This window comes from Pimephales promelas, chromosome 3 (genome assembly GCF_988280905.1).
Source record: "Pimephales promelas chromosome 3, fPimPro1.hap1.1, whole genome shotgun sequence".
In the NCBI taxonomy this organism is placed as follows: Eukaryota; Metazoa; Chordata; class Actinopteri; order Cypriniformes; family Leuciscidae; genus Pimephales; species Pimephales promelas.
Genome location: NC_142771.1, coordinates 38434549 through 38456559, shown reverse-complemented (window position 1 = coordinate 38456559; position 22011 = coordinate 38434549). Strand labels below are relative to the sequence as shown.

The window sequence follows — 22011 nt, the reverse complement described above, 5'->3', positions numbered from 1 at the left end:
CTTCTCAGGTAACTAGGGTTACAGTTGTAACCTGAGATGTCTTTGGAGTAGGGCAATTCTTTCCACTCATTTTCTGCAGTTATGAAAGATAGTTGCCTTCGCTCATTTTCCAAAGGTCATCTTGAATGTTGAATTGTCAATACAACTGAAAATATTGAGAGAACCGAAGTTTAATGAAATTTAAATTGAGCTGATTTGTTAAAATTGTGTTGTCATCATTATGGTGATCAGTGTTCCCTTTGGTTGGGCACTTCAATTATATTATATATATAATTCTCTTTATATTGATGCAGGCAGTAATGTAACAATAAATCAGTTATTTGTGGTTTCAGAGTAAGACAAGTAATAAATAGGTTGCTTTTACCACTTTTCAATAATTAATCTGCATTTCATGTTGAATTATAGTCTATTAAGTCATAAACACCATAGACTATTGTGAAACATTAAACATTTAAGGTGTTGATTCCCCTCTAATTGTGCCAATTCATGCAATCAACTGTTTGAGTGACACACAGAAATCAACATTCAGCAGACAAAACACAACAATGGTAACCATTAAATTATTTTTTATAATTAATAATACAAACCAATTTTATTTGCTGTCTTTATTGTGCCAATACTGACACAAGACGGCAAATAAAATTGTTAAATAAAGCCAAAAAACAGGAAAACAAAGCAATTGCTTAATTTATTTATGCCACATGCACTCTGGGAGCATGCTGTTACTCATAAATATTAAGTCTGATAAACTCAGAAGCCAAGTTATGAAAACTTGAATATACTGATAAACTGCACCAGATTTCTCCGAGGCAAGATCTTTTCAAGTAAATTTACAAATTGAAATGTACAATGTATAAAGGGGGAGCTGGTGGTTTCCAGTGACATGAGCAGCAGCGAATTTTGGCAAGTGCAATAAAGTTTACCTTAACTTATCAGCTATAATCAACTTATATTTCAAGTTATTATGGTAGTAGGTATAAGAAATGAGTTATATAGTGCATCAGTCATGTGAAAATGGGCCACTTTTTAGTGGTGGTTTTATGTTTTTAGTGCGTTTATTAGTAGTTATAGTCTTTGTGAAATGTACAAGTTATGAGTGTCCTCTTGACATATTGAGTCATGGTGCTCATATTGTATTACGACACCAGGTCAAATCTGGTCCTGATCCCATTCTCCTCCTCTCTTTCAAACAGTTTCTCACGAAATTATACTTTGGCTATCTATCGAATGATGCAAAAACCCCAAAAATAACTCTCAAACTAAGTTTTGAAGGCAATCAAATGTTACAGCTACACTTTAAATGTCACTAGAGTCACTCCAATCATTTGTCCACTTCACTGCCATATTAGCAGCAACAAGCACTTGGAGAGCAAGGGATGAGTAATTTACATTAACTACTTTTCCTATTTTTATGACTGTTCAATTAAAATCTAATTTCATTCCACACCCTTGAAACGTGGGAAGTTTCAGAGGAAAGAGGCAGATATCGTTCTTTCTATCATCGCCAGTACGACAGTAGCTCACTCTGAAAGGAGTTCATTAACCAAATGGCTGTAACTCTCCCTGCCTTGTTGTCATTCGGAATATAGCCCTTTTATTTGACCCTATTTACAGCCAGCCAGCTAAATGTGTTCAGGATTTGGGGGATGATGGCAGAGCAAATGCATAGTCTTGACATCTGATGTCAGTGATTTATACTTGCAGAGGAGGGTTACTGATTCAATATCCCATTTAAAGGCATATTAAACTCAGATGTGGGAGGCACAGAATTGACCTTGACAATAGAAATACAGTTATGGAATCCATTGCTGTAAATACCACCAATAATCAGCTGTACTTTATTAAATAGCCTCCATTAGACCTGGTGGGTCAGGACCTACAATTGGAGGAGAAAACACTTCCAATATCTCTTACTGACATAATGTTAAACGCTGTCTGTACAAATAAACTCAACAGAATTTTGGGCACAAATTTGACTTCAACTGTAAATAGACAAATTAGGCATATCAGACCAACGCAGTCTCATCCCAAAAAGTCATGTAACTGACGTTTTGGGACGTCTTTTGACCATACGTCAATATTCGCCTTTTTAGGGCCCCCTTAAACGTCGATAGATGAGGTTATGGGATCCTAACTCTACCCCAGACCTAAACCTAACCCGTCACCTAACTGACGTTAAAGGTAAAGCGTCAGTTGTATGACGGCCCGGGATCGCCATCTACCGACGTTTAAGGGGGCCCTAAAAAGGCGGATATTGACGTATGGTCAAAATACGTCCCAAGACGTCAGTTATATGACTTTTTGGGATGAGAATGTGTTGATCAGACACATCTTTGTCCTCCAAAAACAAAGAACTCCAAACTAAACTACTCAAGGTTAAACCAAAAACTTGCAGTGCAATTTAATCCATGTTTCTGATTGTTTAGTTGTTTTAGTGAATTATGCCGAAATTCTATAATTCTCAAAAAAAAAAAAAAAGAAGCATATTGTTGGGTCTATGCGAGGCCAACAACAATTTTGGGACTGTATTGGGTCGCCAATTGATGCCCAATGTAAAATCTGTGCCTTAAAGCAAAACCAGTTGCGTCATCATATCATTTTCATACAGAACACAACATTCAGAATTGGTATTCATCAAATATCAGTGGTCTTTATTCAACTTGTGATATGAATTCAAAATGATTCTGCACTCCAAGTCTTATTCACACAAAACCAATGATGGTAATACTAAATATGCAAAAGTGAAATTGGGCTGGGAAATGGCACCTCTGATTCAAAGAAGGAAATACCACCTGCAGTTCGTTTATCAATCACTACTTTCTAAATGCAAATGATCCAGTCAGTGAAGAACTAACATCACCTCCAAACATTGGTACATCACTGTCATCAAAATCCTAAAGGAATAAATCACCCCAAAAAATAATGATCTCATTGTTTAGTCACTGGCTGCCATGCAATTGAGGCTGAAGTTATCCATATGACTCATAACTTATATTTGAAAAAGTCATGCACTAGCTTAGTATCAGGAACAGACTCAAATGTTTTAGTATTTTTAAAATAAAATCTTGAGTAGCAATGTCTGATTCACATTGTTCTTTTGAATCAAATCTGTGACCTCATTTATGATGGTCTCTTACTGCCTATGTATTCTTTTTAAAGCTTGAAAGACATATTTTGTGTTCTACAGAAGAAAGCCATAAATGTTTGGAAACTACATGAAATTAGTAAATCACCCAAAAAAATTTTTTAGGAGAACTATCCAATTAATTGAACCCCCAGATTTACTGTATTTATTGTTTTCAAGCAGTCAATGTAATCTATTTAATGCATGTTGGATACGCTTTTGCCACCTGGTTGCACTGTTTCACTGTACAGTATATACATACATATGGGAGCCTGTTCACCAAACTCACTTACACACAGCTTACTTCTTACCATCATTTTCTCATTGAATATTGTGTTATGCATTATGTATACAAAGTAAGGTAACACTTTATTTTGATGGTCTTTTTTGAACATGCTGTTACTATATGTGTACTAGAGTATTAGTAGACTGTTTGCTTAGTAAAGTGTGTCAGTAAAGACTTGTTCTACAGTAAAGATACATCACGAATCATAGCTCTTTCAGTCTGTTACAATTATTTTTGCATGGTGCTCCTGTTCTTATTGCGGTGAGCTTCACATGGATTTGCTAGCAATCTGAGAGGGAAAATGGCGGGAAAAAGTCAGATTTATGCCTGGTACACATTGTATGATTTTTGGGCTGTCCCAGACGAAAAAAAATGACTAATTGTGGCGATTTCTGTGGTCATATCTCCTAAACGGTGGACGTCATACAGTGAGAGAGGTTAAAAGTTGGCCGTTGTCATGGTCTTGCTATAGCTATAATTTTCTGACGGTGTGACAGAAATTTCAAACAGAAATGTATCTACTGAGTAACCAATAAAAAAGGCATCACAAACTAGCATATTAATCAGTCAAATGGTGCTAAAACTCAAAACTACTTACCTCAAGCTTCACTTACACAATACAACTTATTGGCAGGGCAAGTTGGCCTCTTTTGTCTAGCCATGACCTTCTCTTTCACTTCCTCATATTTTTTAAGCACACATAAAAGCAACAATTGCCAATGTGCAATTCGTCTTGCCTTATTTGTTTACTACTAGTGAATGCTAATGACATTTTATTATTCTATGCTAACTTCCGTCATAGCCTACGATTCCATGGGTGTCTTCATCTACATTGATCCATGTCGTAGTCTGTTTTGTAATGATTTTATAGGCTGAAATTGCGAATTATATTGCAAACGTTGGTCTTTCACCTTTCTTTCTAAGTATTTTAGTCCTCATTTTCTCTCAGGAACCCACCAAAGAGCATGAATTCCACCTGTGTCTTTACTTATACGGGCCAATCTTAGGACCTCGCTCCAGTCTCACATAGTGCCAGTCACATCAGTAGCTGCTGGAATCAGATCAAACACAGGTGAATCTAAATTTCAGATTGCATTTGCAGTTTGCTTTGCAGATCAAAGGCCAGTGACTGTGGCTCAGCGGTTCAAGAATGTTTTCAAGAAGGATCAGGCTGTAGGTGTTGCCAAGGCGGGATTTTCCTTACTTAACCTGATTAGTCTGGGGAACGTTTTCCAAAGCCGAGCAGAGAGGAAAACCAAATTATCTGAAGTAAAAACCCCTTTGTTACCCTGAAAATGTCTACTTACTGTGTTGAAATGCACAGTCTTGAAATAATGATCCATTATTACAGCATGGGGCTATCACTTGCTCTCTTCCCTAGGGTTGTAACATGATCACAAGGCTGCGAGGAACTTTTCTAAATAGTTACTGTGATAGGAAATGAAGCCAGAGATTAAAAAGCTTCCAGCCTCCACTAGATTCAGAACGGATTGTCTGTGCAGAACAATAAAAATTCATTATTTGTGCTGCCTAAGGCGGAGGTGAAAAATGTCCCAAATTTCATTGTAATATTTCCAAAAGGGATACAGTACACCTCCAATGTAATTTTTCCGCAACTACTTTTGGAGAGCTGCGAGTGCTGTGTGCTTGTATCTTTTTGTCCAATATTCAAGCAAGTCATGTGTCTCTTCTTCATAGTTACTAAGTAAAGCATTTAGGTTTCTTTTAGTTCTGATTGCGGAGACACAGGTTACTTTACCTATATGGTATGTTAAAGTTCACAGTATTGCCGTTTGGGTTTTGCAATTTCACCCAGAAAACTGAAATAACTAAGGCCTGTATATTATGCTCATATTTATAATTATATGATGTACTAGGCACGCAGTTTTAGTCAAATGAGCATCCAAGTCTCGTTCCTGTCATTTGTTCATAATTAACTATGATGGATTGGCTCATCTAGCTATCAAAGAGAGGAAGAAGAGGATAAACAGGGATGAAAGCAAATCACTCATAGCCTGATTAGTCCAGTGTTCCATGAGTGATTCATTATCTATCAGTGAAAGCAAGTTATATTCAACAACATTCTGAATAATCTGTCACAATGGAAGTGGTGGGTTACTCTGGCATTTTCAATCTGGGATTTTAAATTGGTGTGGCTGATTAGTTGCCCTATTATTATCATTTTATTGGCCAGTGCTGATACTGAAAGTCTGGCAGACATCCGATTAGTTGACCAGCGGTCGGAGGTGTGATTAATGGATGACATCACAGCACTCACAGCATTTTGGCTCAGATTCGAAGGTAGTGAAACAGAGCCAAATGCTACTACAGGATTGAACACTGGCAGCCGGACATCAACTGGAGCCAGATTTTACTCTGGAGATCAGTCACATGTAGTCCACTACTCACGCCACTACACGCCAACATAACTCCACAGATTCCCATAGATTCTGAATGTCCATTATTCACAAAGATGTACGGTACATACAGTGTCCCCTGCCCCTTGTGTGTTTATTTATAAAATATTTTGGGTAATTTGACAATGTAAAAAAAAGTCCACCTGTTCCTTTTCCATTCTTTGCCATTTGAGATTAGTGTCAGAAGGTCCACCACTGCATAATCAGACATTTTATACAAATAAGTAGGGATGTACCCAATGTATATCGTGCCCCAATATATCGCAATTGATGCACTGTGTGAGTTTTCAGAGTTTTAGTGTCAATACTAGGGCTGGGTATTGAGACAAATTTCACAATTCGATTCGATTTCGATTCACAAGCTTGCAATTCAATTTGATTACGATTCGATTCGATTCAGTATATCGATTATTTTGGATATCAGTTACAATAAATGGCCATTTTTCTCAAGGGAATCAAATCTCTTAACTAATGCTGTAAAGGGAGTCTAGTTGTAGCCTGTAGGTTTTATTAGCCTAATATGAAGGTAATAATGAACTGTTTTGTAGCTATACAAACACTTAAATTACACTTTTATTTATTTTTATAATAAGAAGATTATATGAAATATAAACATTTAAATGGTGGCTGTCATAAAAACTTGCCAGATTTATTCAAATATGCTCCTCTCTAGAGTTATTTTTTCTAGCTGACTAACGAGTTGACGTGGGTTTTCTGAGGTAAATATGACGATACATGACATTAATTACAAGCTGTTTAATTGACGTCTTTCCACGGTTGAAACGCTGATTGAGCGAATCAATGTGACATGATACGGATTTCGATAAGTTGTATTCTGTATTTTAACTCACTTTCAGATGCTCATTCATGTTTATTTCGCGCTGTGACTGGTATTATTAACCCGGAAGAGAGATCAGCGCTGCTGCTTCTCTTGAGCTGCGCCAGAGCGATCTCCCGCCACAGCGCCAAAACGGCAAAACGCAATTTATGTTTTTGAATTTCTAAAGAAAATGGACGTAATTTGAAAATTGAGACTTTGTTTCATATCAATAGTAACAAAGGACAAAGATTATTGCGATTTTTTGGATGCGCGCAGCCGCGATACAATGTCTCATTCATTTAAATGAAACAGGATGACTAATCGATTCTTGAGATTTAAGAATCGATATCGGTTCGTAAAAATGAGAATCGATTAATATCGAGAAATCGATATTTATTACCCAGCCCTAGTCAATACTACATTAAACTACTATTTATAATGTTAAAAATAGGCAATGGGGGGGATATTTGTGGGTCCTGATAATGCCAAATGTCTTATGTTACCAGTAAAAAGTGGCCTACATTATTTTAAGTATGTCTAGTCAGTGACAGAGTGCAAGCATATTCGTCTAAAATAATTCTTTTCAGCCTCAGAATCATGAATATTTTTTCATTATGGTGTCACTATTGTCCTGTGCATTGAGTTTCCAACACCGAGTCCAAGACTATTGACACCCACAATGTAATATCTAATTTAACATTTTAATCAACAGTACATTTTTTGTTAACCTATTATCATATGTCTTGGAGTATCGCGATTTTATCGAATCGTGACATGAGGGTATTGTTACACTCTTCACAAATAAGTAACCAGATGTTGTATCATTATCTAACTCTCTTGGCAAAGTTTATTTGAAAAGACTGATCTCATGAAATGGCGTATGTTTGACACGCCAATTCGTATTTCCATTTTTGGCATGAATCGCTTTTCAGCGTGTTTATGAACGCCGTTGACTTAACGTTACATTACTGTATATATAAATATATGACCTACCCCAACCCCATCCCTAACCCTACCACTCACTGGGGTTAATAACATTTATGAGTCTTCCCCTACCATCCAAAGAAAAAAAATATCGCTCCCCAGATGTAGATCTACAATTTGCTTTGTTTCGCTCTGACATTTAACGGCGTGTAAATACACAAGGAATCACTTGGACATTTAACGGCTTAGACGTACGCAAAAGATGACGGTTCATTTCGGCGTGGTTATCTATACGCTCAAAATGCGTAAAGATAAAACGCCACTTGACTTGAAAGTGGCGTGTATGTTTACACAAAGTCATGATGTCATGTTGGTTTGAAGAATTATTTGAGGGTGGACCAATTCCTCCCAGTCATGAACTTTTGTTCTTCTTAAACAGTGTCAGAATGGTTCAAAAATGGTTAATAAAACTTTTAAAGGTGTTTCAAATAACACTGAGCTCAGATTCATCAAATCACTCTTATTTATGGATTTGGCCTTGCGATTAAATGAGTCTGACTTTAGGTCAGATGAACTGAGCCCTTAAACTCATGTCTCTTAATAAGGGTCAACTCAGATGGGCTGGAGACCGTGTCTTGATCAATTCCTTTAACGTTACGTTGGTATCAAAAGTAACTGTGGCAAGTGTTCTGTTCCTCCTGATTATTTTCTATTTTCTTTCATTTCTAATGAAAAGGACAACAGATAAGGCATATTTGTAGTTTGCTTTCCCCAGATTTAATTTACGTCTCATGAATAATTCATTGAAATGCACTAATAATCTTGTTTTTCTCATCAATCCTTTTCAAATCCTTGCTCATTTCTCTTGCCCAGTTTTATTTCCACATGGGTGATTTTAAAACATAACTTTCTTCTTTTTTTTCCACTTCTAATCCTTATTATAAATATTTACTAATATAGGAAAATACAATATCTGTCAAAATGACAGAAAGCACTTTGAAATATCCATCAGTGTTCCAGTTAATTAACTTTTTAGATGAACATTGTACCGCTCTTAGTCACAACACGAAGGCTGAGGTTCTTTTAACTGATGTTTAATGCTCTCTGGACTCAGACATCAACATCAACACCGTAGAACTAAAAGGATGAATATACAACCAAAACATATCACAGTCAGTTACATGGAAAACACACGAGTTTAAACTCGTACATAAACAGAAAATACATACCACTTTTGCCTGCTTGTGAGCTAAGAGAGGGGGTTACATCTTGAAGCTTCTTGATTGCATGACTTATCATAATGATAAACACTTTAAACCTTGCGATTACATCTTTTAATATAATCAGGAGAATTGTAAACTCCGACCGCAGTTCTGACTCGTTGTTCCATGGCAAAAACAGGAAGTGACATACAAAGACACGATGGGAACAAAATCAAATATATCCATAAAACTCTTAGAAAAAAGAATTATTGCTCAAATGTACAACAGTTGAGTATATTAATCACAACAAGCATTATAAAATAGTTGAAATATAAAAATGTACAGATTAAACTGATTCAAAGTTGCTGAAATAAATGAGTGTTGAAGTACACAAGCGCCATCTAGTGGAAATAAACATTGTGGACATCCAAAGCTTTGTGACAGCAAACACACTCCCACCATCACACAATGTGTGATTCTTAATAGAAGTTCAGTAACTCAGCATGAACTTATAAACATTTAGAGGATAAGTATCTGTACACGTTTGACCTACACAGTTAAACACTAATCCAAGCCAACTCTTTAATCAGCTTCAAGTAGTAACACTGTTTTGTGTATGGGTCTTTCTAAGTAGACTGGCTTATTTGTGCGTGCACCCTTGCTATCTAGTGCTGCATCACTAACCAGAAGTTTAAGTCTTCTCACCATTCCATCAGATCCAGGGAAGACTTCTACCACTTTAGCTAGCTTCCACTGATTTCGTGGAGCCAAGTCATCTTGAAGCAGAACAATATCATTTATCTTGGTGTTTCTCCTGCTCTTATTCCACTTACTTCTCTGCTGCAAACTCAACAAGTATTCCTTCCTCCATCTGGTCCAAAACTCATTCGCCAGAAACTGGACTCTTTTCCATCTCTTCTGAAGATAAAGATCCTCCCTTACAAACTCCCCAGGAGGTGGTGCAATGATGGTGGACTTCATTGTTAGTATATGATTCGGCGTTAATGGTTCTGGTCCCACAGGATCGTTGATGTGTTCTGAGGTCAACGGTCGACTATTCACGATCGCCATTACTTCATACATGAATGTTCTTAAAGAAGAACTGTCTAGTTTTGCTGCAGACTTGTCTAGAATGGAAGTTAGTACACTCCTTACAGTCCGAATCTGTCTCTCCCAGACACCACCCATATGACTGGAAGCAGGCGGGTTCATGACAAAGGTACAGCCTAACTCTTTCACACGTTCTTGATTCATTCCCTTCATCAACTTCAGAAACTCTCCCTTTGCACCCATAAAGTTGGTACCTTGATCACTATGCAGTTGACTAACATTGCCACGTATAGCAATAAGACAACGCAGTGCATTAAGAAAGGCATCAGTGCTAAGATCATCCAGCACCTCAAGATGAACAGCTCGTGAACACATGCAGGTGAAAAGTAGTCCGTATCTCTTCAACTCTTTCCGTCCCTCTTTAACATAGAACGGACCGAAGCAGTCCATGCCACTGTAGGTGAACGGAGGAGTAGCTTCCATTCTTTCTAATGGCAGGTCAGCCATCCTTTGCTCCTGATTGCATTTCCTCAGCTTCCTACACTTAATGCACTTGTAGATGAGAGATGAAACTTCACTACTGCATCCCAGAATCCAAATGCCATTGGAGCGGATTTCATTGATGGTCATGCCACGACCTTGATGTTGCACCTTTTCATGGAAGTGTTTTATGAGTAAACGTGATATATGATGCCCTTTAGGAAGAATGGCCGGATGCTTTACGTGAGGGTGAAGTTCTGCCTGTGTCAATCGCCCTCCCACTCGTAGGACACCATGGTCATCGATAAACGGACTTAACTTGTACAGCTTGTTGAACTGACGTGAATTAACTTCCTTGCCTTGTCTTAGATGCTTGATTTCGTCACTGAACACTTCTTCTTGAACAATACGAATAATGAACTGTTCAGCATCCTTTCTTTCTTCAAGTGTTGTGAAATTGTTGGATCTTTCTACCAAACCTTTCGCACTCCTTGCACAACGTTTGAGTCTTGCTATGGCTTTCACTGCCCTCTTCCAATCTGAAAACCTTTGCAGGCGATCTGACAGACACCACTCTTCTCTTGCCTTGGTCATAAGAACTTGTGCCCTCTTGAGCTCCGGATCTCCATCATTAATCTCTCCCACATTAATGTCTTCCTTAGGGAGTTCTCTTTGCCATAGGAAACTTGGACCAGTAAACCAGTTCGATCCCATGAGTTCCTTTACGGTGAGCCCACGAGAGGCGTGGTCAGCTGGATTTTGTTCTGAAGCCACATATCGCCATTGACTAGTCTCAGTGCTTGTTCTGATTTGCTGAACACGATTGGCTACAAATACATGGAAACGACGTGCCTCGTTGTTAATGTAACCAAGGACAACCTTGGAGTCGGTCCAGTAGTATTCACAGATGTCATCCAATTCTAGTTCTCTTTTTAGCAAATTACCAATTTTTGTGGCAACCACTGCAGCTGAGAGCTCTAGTCTGGGAATTGTTACTACCTTTGATGGAGCAACCCTAGCTTTAGCCATAATGAGAGTGCAGTAGACTTCTCCAGACATGCTTACAGCTCTGAGGTATGAACATACTCCATAGCCTGAGACACTGGCGTCTGAGAAATGGTGTAGCTCATATTGCTGAACATCCTTGAATGTTGATGGCACATAACAACGTGGTATCTTTACCAAAGACAGGTTATGGAGGTCTCGCAGCCAAGCTTCCCAATGTGGCTTGAGGTCATCAGGAAGTGGTTCGTCCCAGCCTATCTTATCTTGACACATCCTTTGTAGGGTTCTTTTCCCAATTAAAATGAAGGGAGCAACGAATCCAAGAGGATCAAAAATGGAAGCAACTGTAGACAACACTCCTCTTCTAGTAAAAGGATTTTCCTTTTCCAACACTCTGAAATGGAACTCGTCTGCAGCTATGCACCACTGGATTCCAAGTGCTCTCTCTACCTTTGGCTCTCCTAGTGACAAGTCAAAGTCAGTCGCCCCTTCAGTACATTCCTCCCTTGGAATTGTGTCTATCACAGTCTTGCTGTTGGTGATGAATTTGTGCAAGCGAAGCTTCCCGGTATTGCAGAGACCCCTGGCTTCCCTTACAAGCTGGATTGCATCTGCTTCAGTGTCTACACTTGCTAAACCATCGTCAACATAAAAATTCCGTTGTATGAACTTAACTGTGGCTTGATTAAACTTGCCTTCACCTTGCATGGCAAGGTATTTGAGGCCAAAGTTTGCACACCCAGGCGAGGAGGCCGCTCCGAACAAGTGAACCTTCATTCGAAAAACTGATGGTGGGGCGTTCATGTTTCCATCTTCCCACCATATGAACCTGAGGTAATCCCGATCCTTCGGAGCAACATGAAACTGGTGGAACATACGCTCCACATCACACATGATGGCCACTTGCCCTTTCCGGAAACGACACAAGACTCCAACAAGGGTATTTGTGAGGTCAGGCCCAGTCAGTAGATGCTCATTCAGAGAAGTATTCTGAAATCTTGCAGAGCAATCAAAGACGACGCGAATCTTGCCTGGCTTCTGCGGGTTATATACTCCGTGGTGAGGTATATACCATGCTGGTTGATTACTTAACTCGAACTCCGGGACCTTTTCAGCATCACCTCTTGCCATTATGTCCTTCATGAAAGCCAGGTAATCCTTTCGGTACTGCTCATCTCTCCTTAAACGCTTCTCTAGAGATCTGAGTCGATGCTCTGCACATGCTTTGTTGTTTGGTAACTCTGGTCTCTCACCCTTAAAAGGCAATGGCATCTCATAGTGTCCATCTTGCGTTTGCTTAATGCCTTCGTTCAATTTAGCCAAAAACCTTAAATCTTCTTGTGATGTTGAGACTTCCTCACCCCTTTCAACAAAGTCCGACTCAAAAACTTTCATTATCTCTGCTGGAGTGATCATCTCCTTTACCTTGTTCCTGTGTACAAAGTAAACTTCAGACTGGAGTTTGTGAGCTGGATCACCAGCTGGTACAACTTGCTTCATAATAATCCTGTGACTCACACCGATTTCATCTTGATAACAGTCATCATGGTTGTATCCAACGATACTCCAACCCAACACAGATCTTTGTGCAAAAGGCTGATTCTCACTGCCACTGAGAACATCTCTGGGAAGTAAGGCTTGAGGACAGTTGTATCCTATTAACAAACCTACTTCACAGTCAAGTGCAGGAGCCATTACATCTGCCAGATGTTCTAGATGAGGCCAGTTCCTTGCTGTTTCACACGTGGGTATATGAGATCTATTTGCAGGGATATAGTCTCTAGTGTAAGTTGTTGGAAGTTTTATTTTAACTTCGGACTGGAACCCTCTTACTTGTAGTCCATTCAATTTGTGACTGGACACAACTTTCGTTTTGGATGTCATTGTAGAAATCTTGAGTTTGACGGGCTCTTTCCTGATATCAAGTGTCTCAGCTGTGTCCTTTAGAATGAAAGTAGTGTCACTCTGTGTATCCAGCAAGGCATACACTAAAATCTCCTTCCTTGGTTCAGCTGTTGTTGAGACATAAACTGGAATGATCGATGAGGTATGAGTGCCGTTCCTTTCTTGAACTACTCTGTTCGAAGTCACAGGCTTAGACTCTTGTACCTTATGTGATTCGGCTGATCTATCTGCAGATCTTTGATTAACCTTGGACTGATCTTCACTGGTTTTAGATCTTTGTTCTGGGGATTTATTTACACGGTCCTGGTGTAGGCTTGTTGGGTGACGCTTCTCACATTTTTCGCACACGCTCCTAGAGGAACAGCTTCTGGAGTTATGACCAGCCTTAAGACAGCCAAAGCACAACTTCTCAGACTGTACAAACTTCAATCTTTCCTCAATCGGTCTTTCCATAATCTTACGACACTTATGAAGGGTGTGGCCATACCTCTTACAAAAGACACAGATAAAGGTCCTTTCCTCGTTCGAACTAGTGGTGAATGTCTTGGCAGTTGAGTTGCGATTCCGCTGAAACTTATGATCTTGATCTGTTTGCTTGTACCTTTCTTGCTCTGCTGGCTTTATTGCTTGCAGTGACGTGATGGGATTGCATGCAATTCGAGCTTCCTTGACAAGGAATTCAACAAAGTATTTGAAATCTGGGAACCCTTTGTGTTCGTCTTGAAACTTGGTGACTGCTCTATTCCAACGTGAACTTAACCAGTCCGGCAATTTGGCTGATATTCTCTGATTTTCAACACAGTCATTCAGAGCTTGTAAACCTTGAACATAAGGCATGGCTGACTCAACACTGCTTAGAAAATCTACAAATTCCTGGAGATCTTTGCTGTCTTTGGTAGCAATCTTGTGCCAAGACTGTATTTTGTCACGATAAGATTTGCCAACTACGAATGGATTGCCGAACCTGTCATCGAGGATGTTCCAGGCTGCCATGTAAGCTATTTCTGTTCCAGCCACAAAATGTCCTTCAATAGCTCTCTTGGCCAGACCAGCTACATACTTGCGTAGAAAATACAGCTTTTCTTGAGGTGGCAAGTTCTTGCGATCAATTAATGTCTGGAAAGACAGCTTCCAGTCGTTATACCTTAGGGGATCTCCAGAGAAAATAACAGGTTCTGGAACTGGGATCCTATTGGCTGTAATCGCTTCAGCGATCGCCTTCACAAGGTCATTAGAAGCTTCGTTGGGAGCAAGCAGTGAAGGTGACTGAGGGATATGGGCTTGGGGAATTGGTAACCCTTGAGAGGGACAAGAGGGTTGGTTGAAAGGAGCAGTGTCTTGTGCGAGTATGAATGGCTTAGAAAGAGAAAAAGGAATACTTGGTTGAAAAATATAACCTCCTTGTCCTTGTTGAAGAAGAGGAGCAGAATGCCGTTCTCCTTCATCACCTTTGATGCTTTCAGCGTAAACCTGCAGCCTTGCTTGTGCTGCGTTGTGTCTTTTTAGTTCCTCCAACCGTTCCACTTCCTTTTTCTTTTCTTCCAGCTTTATTTTCCTTACAGTGCTTTCTGAAATAAATTGAGCCCTTTTCCTTGCATTCTCCGCTTCAGTTTCTCTTTCTTGAGCTTCTCTTTCTGCTGTTAACCTTTTATCCTCTGCCTCGAGTTTCCTAATTTCCTCTTCATGTTGATGTTGCGTCTTCATTATTTTAATCACTTCTTGTGTAGCCGCTACTTCAGCTGCTGCTTCTTGTCTTCTCTGCAGGGAATCACTGTAAGATCGACTGGACAATTTGGAAACAGACCTTGACTTACTGGAGGTTGCTGAGATAACGCTGGACACCGTGGCTTCAAACACTGAATCTGAATCAGGCCAGGGAATCTCCTTAGGATCACCATTGAGAAAGCTCTGAGACTTCTCATTTGCAATGCTAGTAATGGCAAGACAAGTGTCATTTTTTCTTCTGATTTCAGGTTCCGGGCTTGTGATGCTTCTTATATCATCATAAATATGGTCAACCTCAGACTGAATGGTGTTAATGGTGCTCACAACTTCACAAATCAATTCTGCATCATCATTGTTCTTAATGGCTCTTTTCAATCCATTGATGTGATATTTCCACCTTTTATACTTCTGATCAAAGCTTCTTTCCAGATCCTTTAGTCTAGCGTCTAGCAGTGTTTTACCCTTCTCGGTAAGCGTGCGTACTCGCTGACTTCTTCTAATATCTGGGAGCTGTGTATTATCCGCATCAACCTGAGGTTGATGTGCTTGTGCAGCCACTTCAACTTGATCAGTTATATCCTGCTGTGGTGGGATAACCTGCTCTGCACTGCCTTCGTCTTGTGAAGTATGGTGTGTAGAGCTGACTTCTTTAATAGGCAGCAATGTTTTTTCACTTGTATATGACATGGCCTGTGTTGCACTATAATGTGAATATTCAAAGAGCTCAAAATAAATCTACGGTTTAGTGTAAAGCGATTATCTCAGCTTGACTTATATGACTGAATCATGTAAAATATAAAAAATGTAGAACTGTCAAGTAGCAAAGTATGAACTTATAACTTGCAACACACTTAAATCATAAGGTATGCAAAACACTTGAATAAAACAAAAAAATCAAATTTTAGTCTTTCAATAGTTTCAATTCAATTTCAATTCAATAGTAGCACAATTGCCTATCTATTTAATCCCTTCAGTTTCTTAAGTCAAACGATAATAGAAAAATGTCCAACTTTATCTCAGAATGAGGATGACAGAAATACCAGATTGATTAAAACTTCAGCGAACAGTTCACAAGACCTTGTGCTGCTTCCAAGTCACTAACTTTAATAGTGCTTGCTTGTTCAGCCTTCACTTGCCCACTGGCTGCTTTAGTCAGTCAATTGTGATATTTTCATGTTGTACTTCCCTCATTCAACACGTGGCGCCTCTTGATGGCCGTCTTCCTCGTGCAGCTTTACGATCAGTTGCTTTGGCCTTCTTCGAAGCAGGCAAAAGTGTTCTACTGTACCGCTCTTAGTCACAACACGAAGGCTGAGGTTCTTTTAACTGATGTTTAATGCTCTCTGGACTCAGACATCAACATCAACACCGTAGAACTAAAAGGATGAATATACAACCAAAACATATCACAGTCAGTTACATGGAAAACACACGAGTTTAAACTCGTACATAAACAGAAAATACATACCACTTTTGCCTGCTTGTGAGCTAAGAGAGGGGGTTACATCTTGAAGCTTCTTGATTGCATGACTTATCATAATGATAAACACTTTAAACCTTGCGATTACATCTTTTAATATAATCAGGAGAATTGTAAACTCCGACCGCAGTTCTGACTCGTTGTTCCATGGCAAAAACAGGAAGTGACATACAAAGACACGATGGGAACAAAATCAAATATATCCATAAAACTCTTAGAAAAAAGAATTATTGCTCAAATGTACAACAGTTGAGTATATTAATCACAACAAGCATTATAAAATAGTTGAAATATAAAAATGTACAGATTAAACTGATTCAAAGTTGCTGAAATAAATGAGTGTTGAAGTACACAAGCGCCATCTAGTGGAAATAAACATTGTGGACATCCAAAGCTTTGTGACAGCAAACACAAACATTTATATACACTTGCATTTAGTTTAGACTTGCATTTAGTCTGTAAAGTTGCAGTGGAAATCTCATCTGAGTTTTTGAGGTTATTCATGGTCTACTGAAAGTTTTTTTTTTTTTTTAAATAATAATTTTACACTCGAGTTTCCTTTTGATGTTTGATGGTTGAGGAGTGAGAAGAATAATATTACCTCGTTGCAAATGCTTGTGGCATTCATAACGGATCCGCAGAAACGATTAAAGACGCTGTATTATTCATGTCAGACCAGTAGTTAGCGATGTCACTTTTAAAGAAACACTACACGCCTATTGACTGAACACGTACTGTAATAAGCATGCGCATGACATCACTGTTTTTACAAATACACGTTTTTGTAGTTTACACAGAGACGATAATGTTATTGATTTCAAAAACTTGCACTTTAAAACCCGTTTTCAAATGGCGCTTTCATGCTACCCAGACAGCAAACTGACATTGAATCAACGTGGAAACGACGTCTCTCATGACATTGAAACAACGTTGATTTTGCTCATCAAATTAACGTTGAACCAACGTCAGACGCGGCATTCTTCAAAGCTAAATGAAAATCGAAAATTGGTTTGCTTTCATAACGTTGAAACAACGCGTTGATTTCAAGTTGATTTTCCGTTAGTTTTGAAAGAATGACGCGTCTGACGTTGGTTCAACGTTAATTCGATGAGCAAAACAATGTCAGATCAACGTTGTTTCAATGTCATATTTCCACGTTGATTCAATGTCAGTCTGCTATCTGGGTACATTCACACCGGACGCGAATCACGCGTCAAATTCGCGCCTGACGTGTCTAGTTTGATGCTTGACCACTTTGTGTTAATTCGCGTGTCAAGAGCGAAACTGGTGCGCGTAAAAACAAAAGTTTGAAGCGAAATTTATGCGCGTGACACGCGTCAGAATCGAAATCCGTTGGTGGCCAGAGCAGAACAGTGGCGTGGGGATCATCGTCGCCGTGTATTTGTGTCCACCCGACCCTTTGGAGCCGAACCGTTTGGCTAGTTTCACCATTTGCTCGCTCCAGGAGCTGCGCTGGATGACGGCCGCTGTCAGCGGTACTTCCGCCTGTCCCGCGCCCAGTTTGATGACCTGTTGTCCCGCATCGGAGCGAGGATCACCCTCGCCCTCATCCATCTAATCTAGCTGTCATTTATTTTTTGTTTTGATGATAAATAGAGCCAGCCTTCAAAAGTTATTAACTTGTCCTGCGATTTTTCTTCTCTCTCTCACGTCCAGACACAAACTTATGCACATATATGTTGATTGTCTTTACATCATCAATAATATTTCATTTAATCTAGATATGGAATAAATAACATTCAATACAAAATGAACATGTCTCGTATATAGAAATAATGTTTTAAGTGATAAAACATTTGCTTTGTTGTGCATAATCCCACCATGCATTTAGTCATATTACAAAATAATTTATTGAAGCATCGCGAATTCACGCCAAAGTTCAGATTTTTCAACTCGGGCGGCAGACGCGAATTCGCGTCAAACGCGTGAATGCACAAATGGCACTAACTGAATCATTCGCGCGTAACGCGCCAGACGCTCAATTCGCGCCATTCGCACGAACTTGACGCGCGAATGAGGCGTATCCCAGATAGCAAACTGACATTGAATCAACGTGGAAACATGACATCGAAACAACGTTGATCTGACATAGTTTTGCTCGTCGAATTAACGTTGAACCAACGTCAGACGCGTCATTCTTTCAAAACTAACGGAAAATCAACTTGAAATCAACGCGTTGTTTCAACGTTATGAAAGCAAACCAATTTTCGATTTTCATTTAGCTTTGAAGAATGCCGCGTCTGACGTTGGTTCAACGTTAATTCGATGAGCAAAATCAACGTTGTTTCAATTTCATGAGAGACGTCGTTTCCATGTTGATTCAATGTCAGTTTGCTGTCTGGGATTCGCGTCTTCCGCGCCGCGCTCCACGCCTCATTCGCGCCGCAGGAATTTTTCACGCGCGTAAAGCGTCTTTGCATTGACTTAACATTGAAATCATTCGCGCCTGACGCCCTATTTGCGTCCAGTGTGAACGTAGCATCAGACCCCCTAAACGCCATTGTTGTGCAAATGAATGAGGAAAACAATACAAAGTTTTCCAATTTTTAGTTTAAAATGGTTTCATGTAAACGTCCCCTCTATTCAGTCATGTTGAATTTCCCCAAAAATCTGAATAATTATTAATTATCCTCTTCAAATCTATGGTTCCAATTATTTCCAATGATTTACTCATTCCCAGTGATTAACTCAAGCTTGTACCTTGTGCCTTTGTATGTTTACTGTCAGACTTAAGCATGCCCTGCTCTCAATCAAACATTTGCCACTGTTTGAGCGGCCTTGTCTTGCTTTCTACAAAGCATCACCTGATCCCTCATTCCCACTCGTACCAACTCGAGCTACTCAAGAGTAGTAAAGCACATTACTCCGGGTCTGGGGTAACACATTGGTAGGGAGAGAAACGAGGCGGCAGGGAGATGGACATCATGTAGACTGTGATTGATCCCATGGCAATGTTTTTCCGTGACCCGTGTGCTTTAGCTGTAATGCTGTAATGGAATTAGGAGGCGAGGCTGAGGACAGCAAAAGACGGATTTCTGCCAAGCAGAAGGCAAGTTCAGGACACTCGTTATGGGATAATGATCACAACCAAAGATTTTACACACACATCAAATATATTTAGAACAGATTTGAATCCTTTAGCTTAAAAGGAACTACTAGTTTCCTGATCCTAAATGAAAATCATCTTGACCATATGCTACAGCCTTTTTATGTGAGCTGATAATTATCTGAACATGTATTTGTGTCAAAATTGTTTGATATTTTATTTTTGATATCACTCATATGTTGTTCTTTCATACCCCACAACACATGGAGTTCTCAGTTATGTTTAATTCAAGTATCTACTTCTCAAAATACCCTAGGCATACATTTCTCAATTGTTGATATACAGCAAGCATATAAAGATGTGACAAAAATTTGGACAAATTTGTCCCAGTTTGAGGTGTAGGTGGCCGTCAGAGGCTTCATGTATAGGCATTTTTTAGGTGTTCTCATCATGGGATCATTTTATGGATTTAGTTTGAATTATTTTTTAAGTAACTAAATTGTATTAAGTAATCAAATTGTGAACAACATACCTTAACCCTCAAACTGTATTCACTTTATAGCCCTTAATCCTGTAATTGTGGACAAATGTGGGCACAGAGGACTCGGGTGTGATCCTAATTTTTATTCATTAGAAATGTTTTGTAGAAAAGTTTTGTCTATCCATTTATGGTGTTTTTTTATTTTGGGGGTATTTTTGAATTTATTTACTTAAAAAAAAAAATTATGCTTATTTTTATGTTTTTTTTTTAACTACATTAAAATATCGTTCCAATACGTTCTTAGAGCTAAAACCTAAAGATGAAGTGACTTGCGACTGGAGTGACGCTATTGCGTTCAGGATATTTTGCTGCTATGTGAAAAAAAAAAAAAAATCCAGCAAATCGCATATAAATACAGAAAATTATGTCATTAACTTTGGACAAGGCTTTTTGGACCCTATATTTTACAGCTTAGAGTGTTGAGATATTTTTAGATGTGATTGAGAACTCTTCTGAAAGGGAGCAAGAGTGATTACTGGGTGTTTCTCAGGAAAAATAAAACTCTAAGGAGTAGGAGATTTCAGGAAATGTCTTCATTTATTTATTATTCGATCTTATTGCTGTCTAGTGAGAAATTAAAACAAACTCATTTGTGATTTTCTCTCAGATGGGTTTTGTATAAAAACCCACCTGACAAATGAATTCATGAATACTAAAATAAGCTTAATTTTCTATTGATGTGTTGTGTTTCTGATTCATATATATGATAAGCAGCGGTGCCGCTGTGTGTACTGGTGTGTGTGTGATCAATCTGTGTGCTTGTGTTTGACTACAGAGAAGGCCGTATGTTGGTGATTAGCTGTGAGTATGCGTGACATATGCTCTGTGAATACTACTCTCATCCCTGCAGACATGCAAACAGCCTTCTCTCTTTCCCTCATCTACATAGAGCACTACACCTTGACACTTCAGTTTGCCCCAGTCGAAGCGCTTGTTGACTCTCAAAATAAGACGAACAGCAGGAATTCTAATTCCAACAGATGCTTTTTCTCTAGATTGTTTTCCAATGTGCTCTCTAGCGCAAAGTTCCAAACTTTGTTGTGACATTTTACAACATTGCATTTTGGTTGCATTTAGGTTACAGTAGAGCATAAAAAAATAAAAAATAAACTTTATAAAACCCACCAATTCAAAGACCAAATTGGCATGCAGTTCCTGTACCAGATACAAGAAAAAGAAAAAGATTTATACCAAAGTGTGACGCATCAAAACTGTGGTCGCGAGTTCCATCGTTAGTTAAACGAACTTGTGACCATAGTTGGATAATGATGCTTTTGGGAAACACACCCAATGTCGGTTTTCTTTAAATAGCCCTAAAACATTAATATTAAAATAATTACATTTCACAAATAAAACCTCAAAATAAGCCTCTTAACCATCTGGCCCTATTTTTCTGGCCCTATTATGTTTCCCAAATGTCTTCCCAAGTTCATCTTTTAAAGTATAGAGTTCTCCAATTGCTTCAAAGAAATGGTAAGAGTGATTACATTCAGTGAGAGATGGATAGATTTCAAATATGAAACCGAGATCAATATGAACCTTGCTGTTCTGAATTCAAATGATCTCATAAGGTTCATACACTTGCTGGACACTTTCTTTGACCCCTTTTGACCCCAATATTTTAGTCTTTATCGTCTATTAGTCTATTATTAGTCTATATGATGGCTTCACACTGTTGCTGCAGATTTGTCGACTGCACATCCACACATGTTGGCTTCACTGAGCGCTTGCACAGATACACACGGGAGCATTTGAAAGCTGACGTCTATCAGAGGATCCCTAATATATCCACCGATAGACGGATCCGCTGAAAGAAGCCTGCTTTAAAACGCTCCAGGGTGTTTCTAAGCACTCGGTGAAGACAATTTGTTTTTAAAGCATCGTAGCCAATCACAGACGTATATGTTGAGCATGTGAACACAATGGCCAATCAGATACATATATGTTGAGTGTGTGAACACAATGGCCAATCAGAGACGTATATA

The 22011-nt window shown here is 39.0% G+C and overlaps 1 protein-coding gene and 1 long non-coding RNA gene across 2 annotated transcripts; both read right to left on the bottom strand.

Moving 5' to 3' along the window:
* Nucleotides 1-8649: 8649 nt before the first annotated feature.
* LOC120479171 (uncharacterized) lies at nt 8650-14244 on the bottom strand. The gene is made up of 2 exons (XM_039671448.2): nt 8801-14244; nt 8650-8708 (listed from the first exon to the last, which is right to left on the bottom strand). Exon 1 carries the CDS (start codon nt 14204-14206, stop codon nt 9356-9358), a length of 4851 nt encoding a protein of 1616 aa, XP_039527382.2. The 5' UTR covers nt 14207-14244; the 3' UTR covers nt 8650-8708; nt 8801-9355.
* A 2011-nt stretch (nt 14245-16255) lies between these two features.
* Nucleotides 16256-16826, bottom strand: LOC148982081 (uncharacterized). The gene is made up of 2 exons (XR_016155212.1): nt 16407-16826; nt 16256-16314 (listed from the first exon to the last, which is right to left on the bottom strand). It is a non-coding gene; the product is annotated as an uncharacterized LOC148982081 (long non-coding RNA).
* Nucleotides 16827-22011: the final 5185 nt, after the last annotated feature.

Bases quoted from the DNA above. Each gene is read 5' to 3' on its own strand.
- LOC120479171 (XM_039671448.2), bottom strand. From the start codon at position 14,206: ATGGCAGCCTGGAACATCCTCGATGACAGGTTCGGCAATCCATTCGTA.